We start from the raw sequence: 26,092 nt of genomic DNA on the forward strand, positions 1-26,092 counted from the left end.
TCCAAAACACTTTACAATCAATGAAGTAATTTTTGAAGTATAGTCACTGTTGTGATGCAGTGAAATGCAACAGCCAATTTGCACAAAGCAAGGTCCCACAGACAGCAACGTGATAATGACCAGATAATCTATTCTAATGATATTGTATGAGGGATAAATATTGGCCAGGACACCAAGGAGAGCTCCCATGTTTTTCCTCAAAATAATGCCATCAGATCTTTTACATTCCCAAGAGGATAGACATGCCTCGGTTTAACATCTCATCTGAAAGGCGGCACCCTGACAGTGCAGCAGTCTTTCAGTACTGCACTGGAATGTCAGCTTCAATATTTGCTCAGGTCTCTGGATTTAGATTTTGAACTCACAACCTTCTGACTCTGAGCTGAGAGTGCTACTATTAAGCCATGGCTAATGCCTATGTAATCAGCACAGACAAAAGATTAAACCTGAGATCATTGTAGAATTACATACTTACAGCACAGAAACAGGCCATTTGGACCTACAGATCTATGCTCCACACAAGCCTCCTCCCATTCTATTTACTTCATCTCACCCTATTGACATATCATAAGAACATAGGAAATAAGAGCAGGAGTAGGCCATTCGGCCTGTCGAGCCTGCTCTGCCATTCAAACAAATCATGGCTGACCATCTACCTCTACGCCATTTTCCCCCACTATCCCCATCCCTTGATGTCATTAGTATCTAGAAATCAATCAATTTCTATCTTGAACATGCTCTATGATTGATCTTCCACAGCCCTCTGAGGTAGAGAATTCCAAAGATTCACCACCCTCTGCCTAAAGAAATTCCTCTTCATCTCAGTTTTAAATGGCCTACCCTATATTCTGAGACTGTATCCCCTGGTTCTAGCCTCACCAGCCTGAGGAAACATCCAATCCACATCTGCCCTGTAAGAATTTTTTAAGTTTCAATGAGATCACGTCTCATTCTTTAAAACTCTAGAGTAGGGTTGTCCAACTTTTTTGCATGGAGGCCACATTACAATTTTTGTCTTACATCGTGTGCCGGTGAGACAATTTTGGAAAGATAAAGGCATTAGAAATTTATCCTACTATTAAATAAAACAACAACAAAGTACATTTTTTGTGAAGATGCTTTAAATGAGAAGACTAATTTATCGACTTACTTTCTCTTCACCATGTTGGGCACTGATTTAGTGAGATATCTGGCATTTATTTGCTACCACAAGTAGTCAACGTTTGTCCACACACTTGATGTAGCAATGTGGAGTATTCCGGATAGATGTCATTCTGTCAGGAGTAATTTTGATCACTCTCTCTCTCTCTGTCTGTCTGTCTCTCTCCCTGTGTTCGCCCCTCTGTGTTGTCTTCGCTCTCTGTGTCACCACTCCCCCCCAGCCCCCACTTTCTTTCTCGGTCCTCCTTTTTCTCTCTCTCTCTGTCCCCCCCTCTCTGTGTCCCCTCTTTCTCCCCCCCCCCCCCGTCCCCTGCTCTCTCTCTGTCCCCCACTCTCGCTCTCTGTCCCCTTTCTCTCTCTCTCTCTGTCCCCCTTTCTCTCTCTCTCTCCCTTTCTCTCTCTCTCTCTGTCCCCTTTCTCTCTCTCTCTCTCTCTGTCCCCCTTTCTCTCTCTGTCCCCTTTCTCTCTCTCTGACAATTGCAGACAGCAGGAACACTCAGCAGTTGGTTGGTCAGTTTTTTAAAAAAAGATTGCAAGTCAATTTCACAGCTGACAGCTGCTGTTTCTGAACTTTCCGATGGATTTGGGGTCTTCCAGTGAGATTTTTTAAAAGAAGCCAGAACCCACCAGAAAACCCCGAATTTGTCCGAAGTTCAGAAGCCACTGTTCCCAATACAGCAACAGTCAGCTGTGAAACTGACTTGCGATCTTTTTTAAAAGTCAGTCTGACAAAGGGAAATTTCTCCTCTCCAGCCATGGACCCCTGGTGAGTTTGAGGAACAGCCCTGGTACAGCTTACACCCGCGGGCCGGATGGAAACCTCTAGTGAGCCAGATCCTGGCCTGCAGGCCGTATGCCAAACAACCCTGCTCGAGAGAATACAGGCCCATTTTCTGCAATCTCTCCTCATAAGACAATCCTGTCCTCCTAGAGATTAGACTTGTGAACCTCCGTTGCACTCCCTCAGTGGCAAGTATATCCTCTGTTAGATAAAGAGATCAAAACTGTACACAATACTCTGGGTGGGTCTCATCAAGGCTCTATACAATTGCAGCAAGACATTTTTACTCCTGTACTCAAATCCTCTTGCAATGAAGGCCAACATACCATTTGCCTTCCTAATTGCTTGCTGCACCTGCATGCTAGCTTTTAGTGACTCATGAACAAGGACACCCAGGTCCCTTTGGACATTAACACTTCCCAACCTCTCACCATTCAAGAAATACTCTGTCTTTCTGTTTTTTTCTACCAAAGTGGATCACTTCACACTTATTCACATTATATTCCATCTGCCATGTTCTTGTCCATTCACTTAGCCTGTCCAAATCTCTTGAAGCCTCTTTGTATCCTCCTCACAACTTACATTCCCACCTAGTTTTGTGTCATCAGTAAATTTGGAAATATTACATTTGGTCTCCACATCCATATAATTTATATAGATTGTGAACAGCTGTGGTCCAAGCACTGATTCTTGCGGTACCCCACTAGTAACAGCCTGCCATCCTGAGAATGACCCATTTATCCCTACTCTCTGCTTTCTGCCTGCTAACCAATTCTCAATCCATAGCAGTATATTATCCCCAATCCCATGTGCTCTAATTTTGTTCACTAACCTACTGTGTGTGACCTCATCAAAAGGTTTCTATTTCTTTCTCCTTTACTTACTTTTCTAGCTGTCTCTTAAATGTATCTATGTATATGTGTTATTCATCTCAAGCACTCCATGTGCTAGAGTTTCACATTCTCACAAGTCTCTAAGCAGATGTGTTTCCCTTGAATTCCTGATTGGATTTATTAGTGACTATCTTATATTTGTGTCCATAGTTTTGGATTTCCTCACAAATGGAAACATCTTCTCTACATCTACTCTATCAAACCACTTCATAATTTTAAAAACCTCTATTTGGTCACCCCTCAGCCTTCTCTTTTCCTGTTAGAAGGTCCACAGTAGTCAATAGAGAAGCCTGGTTATCTGATAAGAAAAATCCAATCCCACCAATTTGTCACACCGAGGTCTGACTACACCGTTCTGACATTGTATATCTTTCCTGCAACCCATTTTGCAGCTTCTATTCAATGACCTTCTCAAATCTCTCAACCTAATATTGCATTTTGCCCAGAGGCCCAATACCCAGAGGAGATGGAAGGAAATGGACACGGTCATATATTAACTTTGACAAAAGAAAATAATGCAGAGGAATTTGTGACAGGGGATTAAGAAATATGTAGCACAGTTTGGGAAGCTGGTGGTCCAAACATGCTTGGTTGGAGACAGCAAACTTTTGTCACACATTTCTGGTTTATAGCGATAGTCCAGACTAAAAGAGAAGGCCTCTGAGAAATATGGGATCCGTCACAATTTAAGTCATAAGAAATATTATATATTTTTAGTATCTATGAGACGTGATGGGTCACCTCAAATTTGGTTACTAAAGGTTTGCTTTCTCCAGGCTGGGAAGATGCATATTACAGTGTGATTTGCCAAGTATCACTTCAAAGGCAGGGAAATTGGACCCTGTTTGTCCGTTTTTTGGGGTGTAAGATAAGGGGAAGAATTGACCAATTTTGCGGAGCTATGTTCTATATTCCAAGGATGCCTGAATTATGTCTGACCATATATCAGGTCAGATGATACTCAGGCACCCTGGCAGCTACCTAAAATAAGCATTAGACACCTTGCATATCTTAATGAGTGGCTTACCACCTGCTTCAGAACCCCTCTCCTAAATTGGTTAGGGTTGAGTGGAACATGTGATGGGCATGCTGGGCTCAGGTTTCCTTTGCATTTTCTGTGGCTTGACCAGTGGATGCCCACAAAAAAGTAAGGTCTATTATTCATATACTTATCTTCATGTCGGTCTGGGAGGTGCATTACTCCAGGTTCCTGCCAGCCCACACTAACACCCAACCACCACCCCCCACCACCCCACCTCTGTTCTCCCCAACCTGATCCCTCACAATCCCAGGACTAACCAGAAGGCTACAAGCAACATGGTAGCTGGTCCAAATGGAAGGCCAGCTGACTGGGAATCTTCCACTGGAGATGTGGCAGACACCTGCAGTTCATTGGGAATATGCTGATGAGGCCTGAAGTACAATTTCATGTGACAGCCTCAGACCTCTGGCTTATAACGTGCGCCCCTTGTGCATTGACCATTACAGACCCGAAAACAGGCCGACACAAATTTCAAGGTCATTACTCCTAGGCGAACACACTGTGACAGCAAAGCATGTTGATAAAACCAAACACAGACTATATGCTCAAATTAATGTAACGTGCTTGCTAACATGTGCATACGGACTGGGGTCTCGCACAGGGGAAAATTCAGGAAACCATCACAATAATTGTTAAACTTGATTCCACTGTACAAGGTAACTTTTTTGTTTTCCTGTATCCCAGCTTTCAGCTATAAAGGAGATGAGAGGTTTATCGCAGGCAGAATAATCCAAGTTCACCGGTTCTATCATTGTAACATAACTCATGTGAAGATGGTTCTCACGGGGCATTGTGGGCCATTTACAAACAACCATGTGTAAAAATTAGAGTAAAGAAAGGAAAATATTGACGTTTCAGGCATGGGCCTCTGTCAGAACTGGAATCAATTCTGAAAAAGTGCTATCTATGCCTGTAACATCACCATTTTCCTTTCTTTACTGATACTACCCGACTGGTTCCAGCATTTTATGTTTTTGTTGCAGATTTCCAGCATCTTCATTATGTTGTTTCTCTTTTTTAAAAAATGCAGTATAGGGTTAATATTATGAGGAGAATTAGGGATGTGTCAGCCCCTTTTTTAATTGTTATACCAAAGAAAGGAGCATGAGCTAAAAGTTCTGTAAAAAAAACCATTTAAAAATGTGGTATAGTCTTGCTACTGTTTATTTGTTATTTCTGGTGAACTTGTTCTGTAGTTTATAATCTAACCCACAATCTCATCACTTATTTATTCTTCTGCTCTCTAAAGTCTAGGCACGCACAAGAGGGTGCAAGTTATGTAGGGTGAAATTAAAAAGGAAATTAGGAAAGCAAAGAGATGCCATGAAAAAATATTGGCAAGTAAAATCTAGGAAAACCCAAAGATGTTTTATAAATACAAAAAGAGCAAGAGGATAACTAAGGAAAGGGTAGGGCCAGTTAGAGACCAAAAAGGTAACTTGTGTGTGGAGGTGGAAGGCTTGGGCATGGTTCTTAATGAATACTTTGAGTCTGCTTTCACAAAAGAGAGGAACAATGCAGACATTGCAGTTAAGGAGGAGGAGTGTAAAATATTGGATGGCATAAACACAGTGAGGGAGGACAAAGTAAGGTGCTTAGCATCCTTGAAAGTGGATAAATCACCAGGCCCAGATGAAATGTATCCCAGGCTGCTAAGGGAAGCAAGTAAGAAATAGCAGAGGCTCTGACTATCATTTTCCAATCTTCCCTGGCTACAGGCTTGGTGCCAGAGGACTGCAGGACTGCCTACCTTGTACCATTGTTTAAAGAGAGAGGAAGGGATAGCCCGAGTAATTGCAGGCCAGTTAGCTTGGTGGGCAATTTATTTAAAAAATTCTGAGAAACTGGACAAATTATCATTTAGAAAGGCATGGATTAATCAAGGACAGACAGCATGGATTTGTTAAGGGAAGGTTGTGTCTGACTAACTTGATTGAATTTTTGAGGAGATAACAAGGAGAGTCGATGAAGGCAGCATGTTTGATGTAGTCTGCATGGATTTTAGCAAAGGTCCCATGTGGCAGACTGACCAGTAGATTAAAAGCTTCTGGGAAAGTGGCAAGTTGGATTCAAAATTGGCTCAGTGGCAGGTTGCAAAGGATTGTGTTTAATGGGTGTTTTGTGGCAGGAAGGCTATTTCCAGTGGGGTTCTGCAGGGCTCATACTAAGTACCTAGCTGTTTGTGGAATACATCAATGACTTGGACTTAAATGGAGGAGACAAGATAAAGAAGTTTGCAAATGATACAAAAATTGGCCATGTGGTTGATAGTAATGAAGAAAGCCATAGATTGCAGGAAGATATGAATGGACTAGTCAGGTGGGCAGAAAAGTGGTAAATGGAATTCAAAAATCCGGAGAAGTGTGAGGTAATGCATTTGGGGAGGACAAACAAGGCAAGGGAATACACAATAAATAGTAAGATTCTAAAAAGCGTAGCATAACAAAGGGACCTTGGAGTGTATGTCGACACATCTTTGAAGGTAGCAGGACAGGTACAAATGGTGGTCAAGAAGACATACAGGATGCTTTCTTTTATTGGCTGAGGCCTAGACAATAAGAGCAGGGAGGTTATGTTAGAACTGTATAAAACACTATTGAGAGTGCAGCTCGAGTTCTGCGTACAGTTCTGGTCTCCACATTATAGGAAGGATGTGATCACACTAGTCAGAGTCAGCGGCGCTTGAGATGGCTTGGCCATGTGAGCCGCATGGAAGATGGCAGGATCCCCAAAGACACATTGTACAGCGAGCTCGCCACTGGTATCAGACCCACCGGCCGTCCATGTCTCCGCTTTAAAGACGTCTGCAAACGGGACATGAAGTCCTGTGACATTGATCACGTCGTGGGAGTCAGTTGCCAGCGTTCGCCAGAGCTGGCGGGCAGCCATAAAGGCGGGGCTAAAGTGTGGCGAGTCGAAAAGACTTAGCAGTTGGCAGGAAAAAAGACAGAAGCGCAAGGGGAGAGCCAACTGTGTAACAGCCCCGACAAACAATTTTTTCTGCAGCACCTGTGGAAGAGCCTGTCACTCTAGAATTGGTCTTTATAGCCACTCCAGGCGCTGCTCCACAAACCACTGACCACCTCCAGGCGCTTACCCATTGTCTCTCGAGATAAGAAGGCCAAAGAAGATCACACTAGAAAGGGTACAGAGGAGATTACGAGGATGTTGCCAGGAATGGAGACTTTTAACTATGAGGAAAGATTGGATAGGCTGGGTTTGTTTTCTTTGGAACAGAGGAGGCTGAGGGGTGATTTAGTTGAGATGTATAAAATTATGAGGGGCCTCAGTAGACTGGATAGGAAGGACCTATTTCCATTAGCAGAGAGGTCAATCATCAGGGGGCATAGATTTAAAGTGACTGGTGAAAGGATTAGAAGGGAGTTGAGGAGAATTTTTTCATCTAGAGGGTGGTGGGTTCTGGTACTCACTGTCTGAAAGGGTGCTAGAGGCAGAAACCCTCAATGCATTTAAAAATCATTGGGATATGCATTTGAGGTGCTGTAACCTACATGGCTACAGACAAAGAGATGGAAGGTGGAATTAGACTGGACAGCTCTCTTTTGGCCAGCACAGACATGATGGAACAAATGGCCTCCTTCTTTGCTGTAAATCTTTCTTTTTTGTGTTTCATATCGAGTAAGTTAAATTCAATGTTATCTTATCAGAATTTGGATGTGTAAAGTCACACTCTGGTTCATTGGGAGTGGGAACTCATTTACAGGAGTCATCTTAGACAGAGATTGTCTCCCAGTCCAGCAAATCTCACTCTTATGTACAAATTGCTTCATGGCCTTGTCCCTGCATAATCTCTGTAACCGTCTCCAGTCCTCCACCCCTCCAGGAATTCCACATCCTCCACATCTGGCCACTTGTGCATTCCCACTTTCCTTCCTCCCACTACTGATGTACATGTCTTCTCATGTTTAGGACCTATGCTCTGGAATCTCTTCCCTAAACCTCCCTGCTCCTCCAACTCTCTCTCCTCCTTTAGGATGCTCCTTAAAACCTACCTCTTTGATCAAGCTTTTGGTCATCTGCCCTAACATCTCCTTATATGGTTCAGTGTCAATTTTTTTTCTGGTAACACTCCTGTGGAGAGCCTTGGGACATTTTACAACATTAATGTGCTATATTGATGCAAGTTGTTGTTGTAGAGCAACATGGTAGAGAAATATCTGCATAAAGCCTGAAAATGTAACATGTCTATTGATGCTTTATGGGCATGGTTCCCTGCAAGCATTGAATTGCACTCAGTTTCCACAAACTCTCTTAGGACATATTACTTGACGGAGTTTGCTTAATAGAAATTAATGGATAAAGCGAATAGATTGTTTTCCCTATTTGTGCCTACTTTAGCTCAGCCATAATGTGACATTCTAGACTATCACTCCTGATCATTGGAAGCGCACGGTGCTGATATTGGCCGTGCTCAAAATTGGGTTCAGCTGTGATGGCACAAATGGGTGAACAGGCTGTCAGAGCTCAGTGTCTGGGGTTACATTCGCACATGAAGAATGCCAGCTTGAGATGCTAGAAGAGTTCCAGCACATGTGGAACTGTGCCTCAGTATGAGTTAGTACTTTGTAGAAGTGAGGGATCAGGCAAGAAGACAAGGGAGAAGATCACAGGCTTAGTCATATAATTGTCTTAACAGCCTATTTTCCAGGTGCTGTATAAGTACGATCAACACCTAAAAACAGATGATCTGGTCATTATCACACTACTGTTTGTCAGAGCTTGCTGTGCGTGAATTGGCTGCTGTGTTTCCTACATTACAACAGTGACTAGACTTCAAAAGTACTTCCTTAGCTGTAAAGAGCTTTGGGATGTCATGAGGCTGTGGCAGGCACTATATAAATGCAAGTCTATCTTTTTTATTATAAATGTTCGATCACATCTATAAAAATAATACTCAGTTTTTGTCTGTTTTGATTGGTCAGTTTAAGGGGCGCATCTGTCGATGGGTTTATTTGGTGGGTGGTGCTTGGTGCACGCGGAAATACATGGGGCACACAGAGGACTAGAGTGTGTGGCACACATGCGGCTGCCAATAGTTGGTGGAGGCAATGTCGGGTGGTTGATGGGGAACAATATCAGTGGAACATAAGGGTGAACCCAACACCAAAGTTACCCTGGCTGGAGAGAGTGTTTCCGTGAGGGATGGGATGGGATTGATGCGCGGGATGGGGATTACAAGAGCAGGATGGGGATGGCATGGGAGGGAGGGAATGACATGGGATGATCGAATTGGTTAAGTGTGGCAAAATGGTAGGGACAATTATGTGATACAACTTATTATTCAAAAGCTATTCTTTGTGCGAAAAATGAAGATTCACTAGATTTGATTGAAAAAAGTTTGAGAAAAGCTGTCAGGTCAATTAAAAGAATACATCAGTGTTGATTCTACAGATGAAGAAGATAACAGTCTATACTCTCCAGAGTTTCTACACAGTCTAACTCCAATGGGCATGCCACCGCACAAATGTAGATTCAAGGAAGGAGCAGTTATAATATTGCTAGGAAACTTGAATCGTAAACAAGACTTTGTCATAGAACAAAATTGGCAGTGAGGAAGCTGTTTTTTTTCGATGATAGATGCTGAAAATGTAACAGGCAGATTTCAAGGAAACAGAGGGCAAAGTTTTGTGACACTGGTGGGGCAACCAGTGCCGGGCCAAACAGGTGGGGGGAACCCCGTCTCGGCCTTTCTGAGACTGCACCCCCCCACTCCCCGGCGTGATCTTACATTGTTCCGGCACTTATGTGGCCAGCGCCAGGATCCCCGTCCCTTTAAAGGTGGGGATTCTCTCCCTCTCAAGAGCTGCCGGCCAATCACAGGGCCGGCAGCTCGGCAGTATCTGCAGTGCCACTGGGAGCGGTGCCCACTGCTGGTACTGCAGAGGCCTTGGACCCAGGCCCAGTGCTGGAGACCTGGACCTCAGGTGAGCGACCAATCCAGCCCCCAACAAAATCGCTGGGCAACGGGGAGCCGACGGGCCCTCTGCCCCTGCCTCCCATCGCAATTCTAGCGGCCCCCTTGCCTCTGGCCCCGTCTCAGGGGAGCCCATAAAATCCAGCCCAGAGTGTTTATTCCTTGAATAATATTGAGCCCATCAGATGTAAAGCTGCCTTTTCAACTCAGGGGAAAACAATTCCTATTAGACTTTCATATTCTATGGCTATAAACAAGTCACAAGGCCAGACTCTTGACAGCCTGTTTTTTTCACATGGACAGCTTTATGTAGCTTTTTCTAGAATAAGAAGTTCTAATTCTGTTAAAGTCTTTGGTGAAAGAATAACTAGAAATCCTGTATTTCAAGAAGTACTGTTGCAATAGATACGAATTTGACCTCAAATGTTTTGTGGGTCTCTGCTAGCTTTCTATTATTTTGAGCTGCTACCTTGTGTTTTGCCTCCCTCTCTCTGTTTACAAATCTCTCCTTGGGCTAACACCACTCTCCACTCCCCCCCACCCCCATTAAATGTTGGAACACCTATGAGAGGAAACTTAATAAGTTCTGAATCTCTAGCGATCAATAGAATGCTGCATTTTCAAGCAAACAACTGGATTTCTAACAGTTTTCAGGATTGAGATTCTGTGGTGCAGAACTGGAAGACATTATTTATATGTAATGAGTAGCCTTGTCAGGTCTCATTTACTGAGTGCAAGACTCTCACATTTAAAGCTTCTCTCATGCATTCATGCAATAATGCCAGAATGTCACACTAAACGGTGGCTTGTTTCCTTTCTAAAGTTGCAGAATGTAGTGACAGAAATGACTGCGCACTTCTTGTCTCTTCCTGTCAAAGTGAGACAGCTTCCATTTATCGTCTGCCTGTCAGTAAACATCCACCTCACCATTGTTTCCATAGCAGCAAGCAAGCACCTCATGACAATGTCAACGACAGCAAGCATTCTCCCCATCATTGTCCCCATAGCAAGTGCTCTTTGTAACTGTCCTGTGAGCAGCAAGTGCACACCTTATCATTGCTCCCATGGTGGCAAGCAAGCTCCTCATGATAGTCCGAGCAGCAAAGGTGTTCCTCACCACTACCAGGATCAGAAAACATCTCCTCATTTTTGTCCCCACAGCAAGCTCATTCCTCCTAACTGTCCTAAGAACAGCAGGCATGCTCTCATCATTATTGCCAAAATAGCCTTGATCCTCACCAGTATGCCCACAGTAAATGTTTTCCTCAGCACTGTCGTATTAAGCAAATGAGTGTGAAGGAATATAGGTACAATAGGCTTGATTAAGTAGAATTTGGAAATAGTTAGTGTATTATGTCTTTAGAGTTAAAGATTGAATAAATAGTTTTTGGAGCTCACTGAAGTTCCCCTTTAAGATGATAGAGTTAAACATTTCAAGGTCTCTGTTAGAATAGAATCTCTGTTACCAGGGACTTGGAAGATAAACACACACATTGAAATATCCTGTGTGACCTCAGGAAGAGGTAGTAATAAAACTTAATTAGTTTTTGAGGTTGTTGTTCAGACAGGTTGGCTCCAGAGGTTGCTGTGGGTACCATGGAAAGGGTAATTAACAATAAATGAAATCTACTCACTGGAACAAGAGAGGTCAGGTAAACACAATTATGAACATTGTGATCAGATAAAAGCTCACAAACTTCAAATTCCAGTAAAACATTAAATTACAGATCTAGATTTTAAAAGGGAACACAGAAAGGTCACATCTAATGTAAAAGTCATATAACACCTTAGAAATAGTATAAAAATACAAGACACTTAGAAGTGTTATATCCTCAGCAATGCTTCTCAACTACGAGGATTTAAGGTACAAGTTTTCTTTAACTTTTGATGGATATTCTGGATATTCTAAGATAATTTTGCTGTAACATTAGCAAGGTTAAACTTTTGGATTCTATGTTAGAAATAAGAATATGTGTTACATTTCTCAGTGATATTTTATATTGTTATATACTTATCCACTTAAGAAGTTTATTGCATGTTAAATTTGTTAATAAATATATAAAAATTAATAAACCGTCACATGTAGTATTCTGTATACAACTACAAGAACACCCTCTCTGTGTCTCTTTAAGTGGAGGGATACATATGGAAGAGAGTTGCCCAGACCCTTATAATATCTGGGATATTTATGACTTAGCCATAAAAATATTAGAAGTTGGCTATCTGTAAGATGGTAAAATTCTCTGTTGGATTTCTTTCTTTGAGGGAAAGCTAGCACAATTCTTTGGACCCAAATAAGCGTCTGAGAATTTGTCTGATTTGAACTTGATTAAAGGAGTATCGTGGGTATGTGCTCCTTATTTGGTTTAATGCCTACAAGGGGTTAAAGTCATTAATCATTTCATGAGCTCCTCCTCACTGTCCCCACTGCAGCAAGTGAATTCCTCTCCATTATTCTGAGGCTAGCATGCATGCTCCCATTATCCTGAAAGCGCCAAGTGCACTCCTCACTATCATCCTGATTCTAATAAGTAACCTCCATACCACTGTCCTCAAAGCCATAAACTTGCTTCTCATCACTGTCCCAATATTAGCAAGTGTACTCTTCACCAATTTCCTGAGAGGAGCCAGCATGCTCCTCAGCACTGTTCCCACAGCACCAAATGCATTCCCCATCACTGTTTCCTCAGCAGCAAGCACTCTTGTCACTTAGGCCAGCCATTATCAATTTAGACATTTCAATAACAACTCTTCAAAAAAAAAGAAAATAAATAGCAAGATGAGATTTTGACATCTTCATTGGCATCTTTACCTGAGTGTGTGAAGGACGAAGGCCTTTCCTTATGTATAAACCAAAAAGTGCATCCTTTCCCAGTGAGACATTAAACTTGATGAATTGTGGCCGCTCGATGTACAACTGGGATCTCCAGAAGACTCCTGGAGGCACTTCTTGTGACACTCTTCGACCGATGCCCACGTCTCCCAAATCAATGCTGCTGTTTTTAACAGCAACTGTCCCTATAAAAATAGTGAAAACTGGGAGTAATATCCAGCACATATATTTGGACAGGTTAACAGTGAAAGAAGAAGGAACTGTATTTATGGGAGGATCACCACTGTATTTGCTCATTTTACAGCAGTTTTATCCTAGGAAAGAACAGACCTGTTTTCTTTACTGAACTGACCCTTTTTTACTGGCAACATAAAGTACAGTATGAGATGGATAACAGTCTGACTGGGTGAATTTATTGTAGGGAAGTGATTGCCACCATTAGCTTCACTAACAGTGGCTGAGGGGTGAGAACAGGATGTAACAAAACCTGAAATTCAGAACTATTTGTGCAAAGTACACATTCTCCCATTTTGAAGAAATGTAGGAAATTAGGAGGAAAATGGGAACCTCCAACAGGGTTATTCAACGCGAGGGGTAACACACATTTATGATGTTGTGGGTGGGTGGGTGCGGTATTAACCTAACCCACCTGGTAAAAAACTGATGGGATTGATTTAGTTGGCCTTCTGTTTTATACTCCACCTGATCTTGCTTTCCATTGGGTGGGGTGCAAAATGGGTGGCCGATCTGATTGCACTAGGTGGGTTAGAGTTTAAAATTGCTCCTATAGGGTGAGATATTAGGCGAGGCCATTGAAGGAAATGTTATAATTGGGCTTGAAAAGTAACTGAATATGTTCCTGAAGAAAGTGGGCAAGGGATTTTGGAAGAAGAAAGAAAGGTGGAAGATTTCAGATTTGTGCAAAAAGTCAGCGAGCAAAAAAAACATACCAGGAAACTTAATGAAGCAACAGATAGCAGTGTCTGTCGCATCAGAACCCAGTGGCATTTGCACGCAGTTTTTGGAAGGAGCTGTTCCCAGCTTTTCCAGGAAATCAGTCTGCCAGAACACTCCCCAAGGTGATGATTGCACTTCTAAACCTACAAGACAGAATATTACAATAGAACATGGAGCTAAGGAGAAGAGAGTATTTTGTGCACCAAGACTTTCCCTGTTGCAATGTGTTGTTGGGTGAGGCTCAAATATTCAGGCCAGTAACAACGGAGCTCAGTAACTGTAGCACACTGAGAGCTCATTTTGCCAGTACTGAAGTGCTGTTTTTTTATTTATCACTGTATGTTTGTTTAATTGCTTGTTCCGCCTCACAATCTCCACAGTGGCATACTTACCGATGAGTTAACATGTGCCTGAGTATTATCACACACAACAGTTTCTACAGAAAGAATTCATTTTAAATACTAGTGATTACTTTATGATACCTATTCCTTACACAAGATATATTCCACTGTATTTCCTGCTTGTCATATTCATTCTGGAAAATATAATACCCTAAGTACTTCAAAGAAAGTTTTTCTTTTAAAAGAAGATATATCTTTTATTCCATTCCTCAGTTTGCCTGACCTCTGACTGTCATCTCGTGGCTTGCATTTAAACAGTGAAGAGACTCTTGATGAATAATTTCATTGTGATCGCAGTAGAGACCAGGAGCTGCTTCATTTCCACACCACTTTCCACAGCACATTTATAAACAGAATGAGTTGCACAGCTGTGCACTGCTACACCAGCCACACTTCCCTCGGGCTAGTCAGACAGTGCGACTGATCCCTCGCAAATTAGTGCAGCTCAATCTAATGTTTTAACCAGACATCAATCTAGATCTAAGCTTTGGGACAGAGTAACTCCAGGAATGCTGTGATCCTTTGGCCAATTTCCCCCTCAGTTCTGCTAAATGTAGAACATATTTTCCACAACTCTTTCCAAGATGCTTTTAAGAACAGATGTTATGAAGTGTTTTCTTCATATAAAAAGTGGAAATATTTGGAAATAGTCTGCAACCTGGGGAAAAGAACGGGGGGCGGGGGGAGAGAAGGGGAAGAAAACTGTAGGGAGAGAAGGGGACAGAATTGCTGAATAGACAGGGAATTTACTGCAGGGAGGAGTGGAGAGGAATAGACTACAGACATGGAAAGTTAGAGTTTGGACAGAAGGAAGAATTACAAAAATAAAGGCTTCTGTTCAAAAGGCATTTCACACTAAATGAAACAGAACTGCAATTTTACAACTAGAACTGAACTACAATTAATAGACTTTTAAAAACTGTTTGCTGAAATGGCAATATTGGCAATGAATGGCACGTTAGCCCATTATGCACTTCAATCCTCCCACATCTCATTCATGCTACAGTTTGCTGCAAAAGTAATTAGAATATGCCGCAGCTTGTGTAGTGGCGGTTTGGGAATGCCAATGACCAAAGTAAAAACTTATCGCATTGTGATATAACTCAAACACAGAAATGTTTAAAATAGATTGAATGGACAGAAACAAGCATAGCTTTACATTATAGAAAGCTGACTCACCTTGAGGACTGTGTTTATATCTATCTGGTTTGTTCATTAGATAGAACAGTGAATCTCCTCCCCCTTCCCATTGAGGTTGTACAAGCAATAAGGAAACAAAAGGTTTTTAGCCATGTACTATTTCTGACTTGCTGCTTGGATTAGAATAAGATGTAAATGGGAACTTTGTGATCGGAACGACCACATACACAACGCATAGGATTAATAAATCCAATTACATATAAAAGATCTCCCATACATATAAAAGAAGTCACATTCGGAGGGTAATTTAAGGCTAGAAATCAACAAACTGCCCCTACCAGAAATATATATAAAATTTCTGTTGTTTTTCACTTTGCACCAGTGACCCTAGTCACTGCCAGAATGGCACGGCAGAATAATAAAAAATACAGTGCCCAAGGTGGACAATGCAATTATTTCTTAAGTTAAACAGTAAACTATAATTACACAAAGCATACTGAGCCTTCCAGTCCCATTCTATAATGCTCTAATAGTTGTACCGATCACAGTGATATTCGCAGTACACTTGATCTCACCACTGATTTTAATTGGGAGTGGGGGTGTTCAAAGTTGCAGGAAGTTATGGTGTAGTGTAAGCAATGGCTGAAGTTAGTAGCGTCACAATCTCCTGGGACCTTTGCACTGTCACTGAGATCCTGTGACCTAGATGCACCATTACAATGATGTCATTATTCAGGAAATTCTGGGCAATGACACTGGCAGAGATTTAAAAAAAAAATCATATGTACATTATTGTGTGAAAGGCAAGACAGTAGGACCCAACTCTGACCTCAGGACCTGGAACTGGTTTATTACTAAAATTCCAAGTAACATCCTAAATGGGTCCCTGATGTTACCATGGCTTGGACATTATCCTTACAGACAACTCTACTGTGTGAAGGCTAAGTTTACTGTGCGCTGCAATAACTCAGAAACCTTTCTTCTATCACCTGGCCCAAGTGGAACCTAGTAGCCTTCACAAGAACAAGTTGTGGGCTTGGCTGAAACATGCAGTCCCCCAGCACCCCATGCATGCCACCCCGCTCCTCATCCCCACCTGCCTGTGGCACCACTAAACACTGGTCAGGCTGTCTCATCTGAATGGTTAAAAGCTACATCAAATGATCCAATGGGACAAAATGGAGCCCATGGGCCTTGTGTTGTTTCACAGTGTGGGGGTTCAACATACTCACACATCATCCCATTCCCAATCTGACCACCTCCCAAGTAAAGAATTTGTCATAGCTGCGCATGTGTTTCTCTGTTGGTTTCAAATTTCCGTGTTGCGATGCAACTTCATAACATCAGTTGGAAGTAACTCTTCGGGGTTCTAACAGTGAAATTTTATAGTCTCAAGACTTTCTCATACCAACCAAACCATCAAGAGTCATCTATGTAGCTGCATGGTGCTTAGTGAAATCGAGGGACCTCACACCTAAACCTTGGAGAATATCCTCCAAACCATGTTTTCAATTCCTTTAAAATGAGTTGTCAACAAATTTTTCTTATTATCATATAGAATATAATAGATAGCTGGGAGTGATATTTACAAGCTGTAATTTAATCGAGGGACTCAGGTGGTCTGTAGGTTGAATAATGAATACCTGGGAATGAATCCAAGACAGCATCTCACTGAAGGGTTCATGTTACATTATAAACTGCTTGAGTAAAGTTTGAGTGGATCATAGCAGTGACCTGAACCACAAACTGATATTGCAGTCTTGAAATTAGTTTTTTTAATACACTGTATACTGTTCATAGTGACCACCAGTACAGGTGTATCCTGTACTGCTCCAGGATTAACAAATTGAAAGTAAAGATGCAAATTTATTCAGAAGCAATCAACAACTCATTACTAGGTGATAACAAGATCAATATGCATTAAAGAGGGAATAATGAATAGGTGAATATGAGTACAAAACAAGATCTTATTGAGGACTTTATACTGGGATTACATGACAGCCTAAAATCAATCCTTTTATTACCAATTTTTCCTCTCTCCTCCTGAAGTTGATGACCCCTTGCTGGACTTGGTGCTTAAGGTGTCTGATGCCTTCCAATGATTCATCCAAGTGACCATTATGTATTTGTAAATGATAGCACTGGGTTGTGTGTGTGGGGTGCGGGTGGGTGGGGGGGGGGTATGTTAACTGTCCTCACCTGACAGAAACCGGGCAGTAGGGGGCAGTTAAGATGGAGTGAAAGATATCCCCCCTGGCTTCCTGCCACAATGTTAGTGGCTGAATTCTAAATTGCAGGCGCTGAGGACACTCGCACAAAACCAATGGGGATCCTTGTTTAAATATGCAGATCCGGCTCTGATGATGTTATTGGGGACCAACTGCAATTTTAACCCCAAATCTGTAAGGTTATTTTTAAACCTCTTTCCTTATGGACTGGGAGAAACCTCAGGTCTCTCCTGCACTCACCAAATATCTGATCACCATCCTAAATACTTACTATGGTGCCAGGGACCATTCAATGGGGGAATCGCAGAGGCGGTATTTTGTCCTCTGAAGTCTTGCTGATGTCCATTGACCACACAGCTCTTGCTCCCGGGTTTGGATAGAAGATTGCCTCTGATTATGTACACAAGATCCGCATGATAAAAGCTTCTCGGCCCCAGGCTGCCCCAATCCCGTTCATCTTTGAAATCCCTCCCTAATTATCAGCAAACCATGTTATCTCAGGGATCAACCCTGGCACCTTCATGGTGGTTACAGCTCAGCTACTCACTCAAAAGTTGCTGAGTTATCAGGGGAGCTCTGCAAAATCATTCCTGATGTGAATGATGCTAGCATTGATGTCAATAATACTGGGAAGCCCACTTCTCTGAGTTTTCTAATTTCTCAAATTGTGTCGCTTCATTACAATTGTCAACATTTGTGTGCAAACTGTTTACTTGCTAGTCTTGCTTGTATATAAGGAAATGATTTGCTTTCTGTGACATTACTTGAAAGAAAAAAAACTTGTGTTTATGCATTACCTTTTATATCCTCAGGACATCCCAAAGCCCTTCACTGCTAATGAATTACCTTTGAAGTATACATAGGAACATAGAAACATGAGTAGGCCATTCAGCCCCTCGAGCATGTTCCAGCATTTCATTAGATTGTCATGCTAGGCCCCCACCTGCCAAAGGACCATTCCCTGACACATTCAACCCACAATGGACCTTGATCACCAGGTATTGTGTATAAGAGGAACATTCCAGAGACTGCTGTAACCCAAGACGTGGTCAGACCAGTTAGTCACATGACTAACCTGTTTGGCAACCTGGGTTTTTCTGAACTGTGCAAACAGTTTGAACTCAGAGTGTCTGTTTGCTCCTGGACTGAGAAGATCTCTCCTGTCTGCTCCCATCTCTTTCTCACAAGCCTCTGAATCCACTGAAGACACATGGACCCCAAGAGAGAAAAGTCTCCAACAGCGAACAAGGTGTAAGAAGAATACCGGGCCCCAATGAAAAGCAAAATCTACCTACAATCAAGGACTCCACAGTGATCTCGAAGAACCATAACAAAACTCTTCAGATATTGCCTCAAACTTTTCCACTTTATTTTTTCTTCTGCTTTTTTCTGTCTCTATTGCATGTGTGTACCGCGTATGCACGTTAGCTTGGGCGTGTCGTGTATCTGTTGGCGTTAACCGAATTAGAGTTTAAGTTTAACAAATTTCAACTTTTCTTCTTTAAACCTAAGAAAGCCTGTTTGTACTGGTTTCTTTGCCTTATAATTGGAAAGCGGTGAACCAGGATTCATCAAGGGGGCGCTAAAAACACGCTGTTTTTAAAATTAAACCTTGTTATATTAAGACCAGGTGAAGGCTGAGAGGGACCCCTAGGCACCTTTCTCACCTGGTCATAACACTGATACATACCTAATCTCCATTTGCCTGGATTTGCTCCATATCCCTTGATACCATTACCTCAGAAAAACATATCAATCTCAGTCTCATAAAATTCAGTTGACCCAGCACCGGTAGTATTTTAGGGCAAGGCCTCCAGATTTCCAATACCCTTTGCGTGAAAAGGTGCTTCCCGATTTCACTCCTAAATAGTTTGGCTCTAATTGTAAAACGATGTCCCCTTGTTCGTGATATCCCGAGCAGAGGAAATCGTTCTTTTGTTTCTACCCTGTAGGTTCATCCTGTCTGTCTGATCACACTTGCATAGGTTGAGGATCACTGTTACATGAGAATTATAGGAAATAGGAGCAGGAGAAGGCCAAATGACCCCTTGAGCCTGTTTTGCCATTCAGCAAAATCATGGCTGATCTTGCAGCTCACCTCCACTGTTGTTCCCTATCGTCTGCTCACTTCCCAGTGAAAGAAAGCAAGAGAACCAAAAGGAGAGGCTTAGTCCATCATCTGTAGCTGAAGTAAAAGCCCCATTAACTGTCTTGAAACTGCAGTTTTAACAGAGCTTGCTCATTCATCCAATGAATGGTGGGATATAAAGTGTTCTCTTGCTTTCTCTGTCTAGAAGATAATGAGAAGGAGGGGCAACCTGGAATTCCTGCAATAGATTCTGGCAGGCAGAGAGAAAGGTTGAGGCACAGGGAGCAGACTGGGTGGGTTAGAGAATGGGGCAGAAGATTACAGGGCAGAATGTGGAATGGATCAGACCATTTCCACTTGCAGACAACTCCACCCAGAGTCCTGGACAAACTTGTCTTGCATACAAATGAGCCTAATAGGACAGCAGCCCATGTCAGTGCATACCATATCCACGATGCACAATGATGTGCACAGGAGAGTAAGATGTTATTAATTCAGCATTATTGATAAATGATTGCAGTTTATCACTGGAAAAACGTGTGTGATATATACGGTGTGATCCTAACTCTGTTCAATGATTTTAAAATCATTCAGGCTGTCTGCCAGCCTGTGTGGGCAGTAAATTTCCCCAGCCTTGCCAAAGAAATCCTTCAATTTCGCTCTCCTCATATTGGACAGGTAACTAGGTAACAGGCAAGCACTCACTGTCATGGAAGACTGTCCATTTCTTCTGTCGATTGTGGTTGATTTGTGCAGGAATGCCACAGAGAAGGATAGTGGGTTTTATTAGTCAGTAGTTGGGCAGTGATTTATTCAAACAGTTCAGCGTTTGGCTGACGTTCTTTTTGACCTCAAATGTATGGCATCACAGAGTTTATTCAGTCTCCTTCATATGTGTGGACAGCATGATACCATAAAGAAAATGACCGCCTGTTTAATATTGATTCAAACCACATAGTTCTTTCATCCATTCCTGAAATGATAGGGACAGTTTTTCTGCACCTGGGAGCTTTGGATCTGCTAGGTACAGAGAATACAAGAAAATTGAGTGGAGAGATCCAGCTCAATTTTCCTTTCATTTAAATGAATGGTTGAAAAATCAGGTGGGTTCCATTCGGAACATGCACTTCTTTTCCTATATTTACTGCATCCAAGCAATCCAAGAACCCCATGATGTTTAATTCACCCAAGTACAGGACAGCTCACTCACTACGTTGACGCAGCAACAGAGATGGCAGTGCAGTGATAAAAGGGAACTTGACTGCGGCCACACGCGCCACCTCTTTTTCTAAGCTCCCACCCCCACCTCACTCACTCCCTAGCTCTGCATATTACTGATCAGCAAATAACACTCCAGAAGTCTGCAGAGATGTGGTTGAGGCTTGATAACCTGCCCTGGGAGCCTAACAAGAACTTAAAAAAAAATACAAAAGCAGCCAGTTTAATAAATTCTGTCTTACAGCCTGTTTAACTGTTCATTCAGCAACAAGAAGGAAACAGTTAATGAAAGCCTATTTATTTACAACTAATCTAAAAGGTGCTGTTGCCTCTAGATATGATTTGGTAGAGGATTAACTAAATTGTGAGTAGAATATTAAAACTCAGATGTAGGGGGTGTATATCAGGAAATCTATACAATGGGAGTGATTGGTGAGAGAACCTGTCCATTTCAATTTTATGCTGTGATCTGGGTTTTTTACCCGGAGTCACTCATACTGTACAGTAAGGCATGGAAATAATAACCAGAGTTCCACAACCTGTAGTGTAAATGGAATGCTTATGCACTAAAAATACACATCTTGTAAGTCCAGGTCCATTTCTCACATTTGTGATCATTGAATTTTTTCAAAGCGGAACAAGGCAGCAATAGATTTGATTCTACACTGAATTCGCTGATCTCAGTTGGAGCAACAGTTGGACTCGAACAGGCCTCAGTTCTCTTGTACTAGATAAAGAGGTCTGTGGGGAGGGGGAATAAATCAGCTTAGGTCAGTTAGCCTTCCTGATGACCATCCATGTTCCTACATTACAACAAACACTACAATTCAGAAAGTACTTAATTGGCTGTAAAGCACTTTGGAACATCCTGAGGTCGTGAAGGCACTATATAAATGTAAGTCTTTCTTTTTGTGTATGACGGTTGAGTGACAATGGGCTGTGAAGTTCATCTTGCAATTGGGTGCAATAAAAAGGAGGTGGTGCTGTCATTGAATTACATCGCAGCAAGGAATCAGCGCCATCAGGTATGAAGAGGAGTCATAGAAACATAGAAAATAGGAGCAGGAGAAGGCCATTCGACCCTTCAAGCCTGCTCCACCATTCATTATGATCATGGCCTCAACTGCTTTCTGTGGTAGCGAATTCCACAAGGTCACCACTCTATGGATGAAGAAGTTTCTCCTCATCTCAGTCCTGAAGGGTTTACCCCATATCCTTAGACTATGACCCTCGGTTCTGAACTTCCCCACCATCGGGAACATCCTTTCTGCATCTACCCTGTCAAGTGCTGTTAGAACTTTATAGGTTTCTATGAGATCCCCCCTCACCCTTCTGAACTCCAGCGAATATAATCCTAACCGACTCAATCTCTCCTCGTCCGTCAATCCTGCCATGTCAGGAATCAGTCTGGTAAACCTGCGCTGCACTCCCTCTATAGCAAGAACAACCTTCCTCAGATAAGGAGACCAAAACTGCACACAATATTCCAGGTGTGGCCTCACCAAGGCCTTGTATAATTGCAGCAAGACATCCCTGCTCCTATACTCGAATCCTCTCGCTATGAAGGCCAACTTCTGCATGCTTACCTTCAGCGACTGGTGTACGAGAACACCCAGGTCTCGTTGCATATTCCCCTCCCTCAATTTATAGCCATTCAGATAATAATCTGCCTTCCTATTTTTGCTACCAAAGTGGATAACCTCACATTTATCCACATTATGCTGCATCTGCCTTGCATTTGTCCACTCACTCAACTTGTCCAAATCACCCTGAAGCCTCTCTGCATCCTCCTCACAACTCACCCTCTCACCCAGTTTTGTGTCATCTGCAAATGTGGAGATATTACATTTAGTTCCCTGATCTAAATCATTAATATATATTGTGAATAGTGCGGTCCTAGCACCGATCTCTGCAGTACCCCACTAGTCATTGCCTGTCATTCGGAAAAAAACCCATTTATCCCTACTCTTTGTTGCCTGTCTGCCAACCAATCTTCTATCAATCACAATACACTACCCCCAATCGCATGCACTTTACTTCTACACGCTAATCTCTTATGTGGGACTTTGTCGAAAGCCTTCTGAAAGTCCAAATAAACCACATCCACTGACTCCCCCTCATCAACTCCACTAGTTACAACCTCGAAGAATTCTAGTAGATTTGTCAAGCATGATTTCCCTTTCGTAATGGTACAGAAGCGGTTTACCAGGATGTTGCCTGGTCTGGAGGGCATTAGCTATGAGGAGAGGTTGGATAAACTTGGATTGTTTTCACTGAAACGACGGAGGTGGAGGGACGACATGATAGAGGTTTACTCAGTTATGAGCGGCATGGACAGAGTGGATAGTCAGAAGCTTTTTCCCAGGGTGGAAGAGTCAGTTACTAGGGGACATAGGTTTAAGGTGAGAGGGGCAAAGTTTAGAGGGGATGTGCGAGGCAAAATCTTTACACAGAGGGTGGTGAGTGCCTGGAACTTGCTGCCGGGGGAGGTGGTGGAAGCAGGTACAATAGTGACGTTTAAGAGGCATCTTGACAAATACATGAATAGGATGGGGATAGAGGGATACGGTCCCTGGAAGTGCAGAAGGTTTTAGTTTAGGCAGGCATCAAGATGGCAGGCTTGGAGGGCCGAATGGCCTGTTCCTGTGCTGTATTGTTCTTTGTTCTTTGTAATGGATGCTGACTCTGACCAATTCTACCACTGTTCTCCAAGTGCTCTGCTATAAAATCTTTGATAATGGACTGTAGTATTTCTCTAGTCTCGCACAACTAGATTGTCAATTATTCCTCTCTCATTACACAATACCCAGTCTAGGATGGCTTGTTCTCTCGTCGGTTCCTCAACGTATTGGTCCAGAAAACCATCCCTTATAGACTCCAAGAATTCCTCCTCTACGGTATTGTGACTAATTTGATTTGCCCAAACTATATGCAGATTAAAGTCACCCATAATTACAGATGTTCCTTTATCGCATGCGTCTCTAATTTCCTGTTTAATGCCATTCCCAACATCACCACTACAGTTTGGGGGTCTATATACAACGCCCACTAATGTTTTTTGCCCCTTAGTGTTTCTCAGCTCTACCCATACAGATTCCACCTCATCAGAGGTAATACCATTCCTCACTATTGCGCTAATTTCCTCTTTAACCAGTAATGCAACTCCACCGCCTTTTGGTTTTTGTCTGTCCTTCCTAAATACTGAATACCCCTGGATGTTCATTTCCGATCCCTGGTCACCTTGCAGCCATGTCTCAGTAATCCCGACTATATCATACCCGTTTACATCTATTGGCGCGATTAATTCATCCACTTTATTGCGAATGCTCCGCGCGTTAAAGCACAAAGCCTCAAGGCTTGTCTTTTTAACATCACTTGGCCCCTTCCCATTATTTTTCACTGTGGCCCTATTTCATTATGGCCCTTGATTTCTCTACCTATCACATTTCTTATTCCCCTTACTCCTTTTGTTCTTGTCTTTGATCCCCCCTCCTCTGACTCCTTGCAAAGGTTCCCATCCCCCTGCCATTTTAGTTTAAACCTTCCCCAACCACTCTAGCAAATACTCCCCGTAGGACATCGGTCCTGGACCTGCCCAGGTGTAACCTGTCCAGTTTGTACTGGTCCCAACTCCCCCAAAATCGGTCCCAATGTCCCAAGAATCTAAAACCCTCCCCCTCACACCATCTCTTCAGCCATATATTCATCCGATATATCCTGCTATTTCTACTCTGGCTAGCACGTGGCACTGGTAGTAATCCTGAGATCACTACCTTTGAGGTCCTACTTTTCAACTTATTTCCTAACTCCCTATATTCTGCTTTTAGGACCGCATCCTTTTTTTTTACCTACGTCATTTGTACCAATGTGTACCATGACCATTGGCTGTTCACCCTCCCCCTTCAGGATGTCCTGTAACCACTCTGAGACATCCTTGACCCCAGCACCAGGGAGGCAACATACCATCCTGCAGTCTCTTTTGCGGCCACAGAAACGCCTATCTATTCCCCTTACAACTGAATCCCCTATAACTATTGCATTCCCATACTTTTTACTCCTCCCCTATGCAGCAGAGCCAACCATGGTGCAACAAATTGGGCTGTTGCTGCTTTCCCCTGAGAGGCCATTCCCCCGAACAGTATCCAAAGGAGTATATCTGTTTTGCAGGGGAATAGCCACAGGAGATTCCTGCACTGCCTGCCTAGTCCTCTTGCTCTGCCTGGTGGCCACCCATTCCCTTCCTGCCTGTGGGGTCTGAGCCTGCGGTGTGACCACCTCTCTATACGTGCTATCCACGATAAGAAAAGAAGAGAAAACATGGTTTGCGGAATTTAGGAGCCAATCCTGGTGAATCAGAGTTCTCTCATATTATTATGAAAAATATTACTAATAGTCACTAGGTAGTAAAGTACTTGAGTATTGCTGAAAATAAAACATGCTGTCGAAGCTTTTCATCTTGCACTCATCAAAACAGATGCAAGAATGCCAAATTTCAAAGGGAGCAACAATTTATACTGCATGAGAAAAGGGTGTTGATTAGTTGGCAAGTTCATACACAGGGACCTGTCCTCTGCAGGCAAAAGGAACATATCCAGGCTTTACGCCTCTTTTGAAGTAAACAAAAGCATAAGGAACAATAGTTCCCTGGTGCATTCTCCATGGCAATGCCTCGACCAATCAGAGTCAACTTGCCAACAAATATGCACGCTTTTCTCTTGTAGTATGAATTGTTGCTCCCTTTGAAATTTGGCATTCTTGTGCCTGTCCTGACAATTGCAAAACAAAAAGCTTCGACGGCATGTCTCTTTTTTCAGCAATATTGAAAAATATTACTATTCGTAAAGCGCTACGGTGATTATCCACAAACGATCAGAGGTCTGAGTTCTGGAACATCTTTAAAGTTATTAGTATCATTCATATGAGAAGGCAAATTAATTGAAAATTGCACTAGTTTTTTTTAACTTAAAGTGCAGCATGAATTGTACAATCAATTGCACCAGCTTTGCAAGGAACAGAATCAGATTTTCAGTGGAAAGTGTTGGGCAAGGATAGAACAGCTGTGATGTTAATTTTTGACTGATTATGTTCCTGTGAAATGCCTTGGGACGTTTTACTATGTTAATGGCATTCTACAAATGCAAGTTGTTCATGAACTCAAGTGCACAGCAAGAAAAACTGAGATTGGTACAACTATCACACTCATGCACCACTTGTACAAGGGCTGTCTGATTAAGGCTGCTGTGCCTGTCTGTGGTCATTGAGTAGAATCAGAGAAATTTCAGCACAGAAGGAGGCCTTTCAGCAAATGAATGGCAATTCCTTCATCACCAACACAGTTTGTTCCTGCTTTCAGCTACCAAGCTCTGCTGAGTTACTCAATTTACAGTGTACAAGTAAAGGCTGTGTAGTACCAG

General features: G+C 42.5%; 1 protein-coding gene across 17 annotated transcripts in view; it reads right to left on the reverse strand.

The window, feature by feature from the left end:
- Positions 1 to 26,092, reverse strand: part of LOC137375999 (teneurin-2-like) — an 812,476-nt gene that overhangs the window by 170,146 nt on the left and 616,238 nt on the right. For all 17 annotated transcript variants that reach the window (XM_068043888.1, XM_068043886.1, XM_068043879.1 and 14 more), the window contains one exon: positions 12,625 to 12,830. In XM_068043888.1, coding sequence (XP_067899989.1) covers positions 12,625 to 12,830 — 206 coding nt within the window. The remainder of the gene's footprint in view (positions 1 to 12,624; positions 12,831 to 26,092) is intronic.

Source organism: Heterodontus francisci, chromosome 12, assembly GCF_036365525.1.
Source record: "Heterodontus francisci isolate sHetFra1 chromosome 12, sHetFra1.hap1, whole genome shotgun sequence".
NCBI classification, from domain to species: domain Eukaryota; kingdom Metazoa; phylum Chordata; class Chondrichthyes; order Heterodontiformes; family Heterodontidae; genus Heterodontus; species Heterodontus francisci.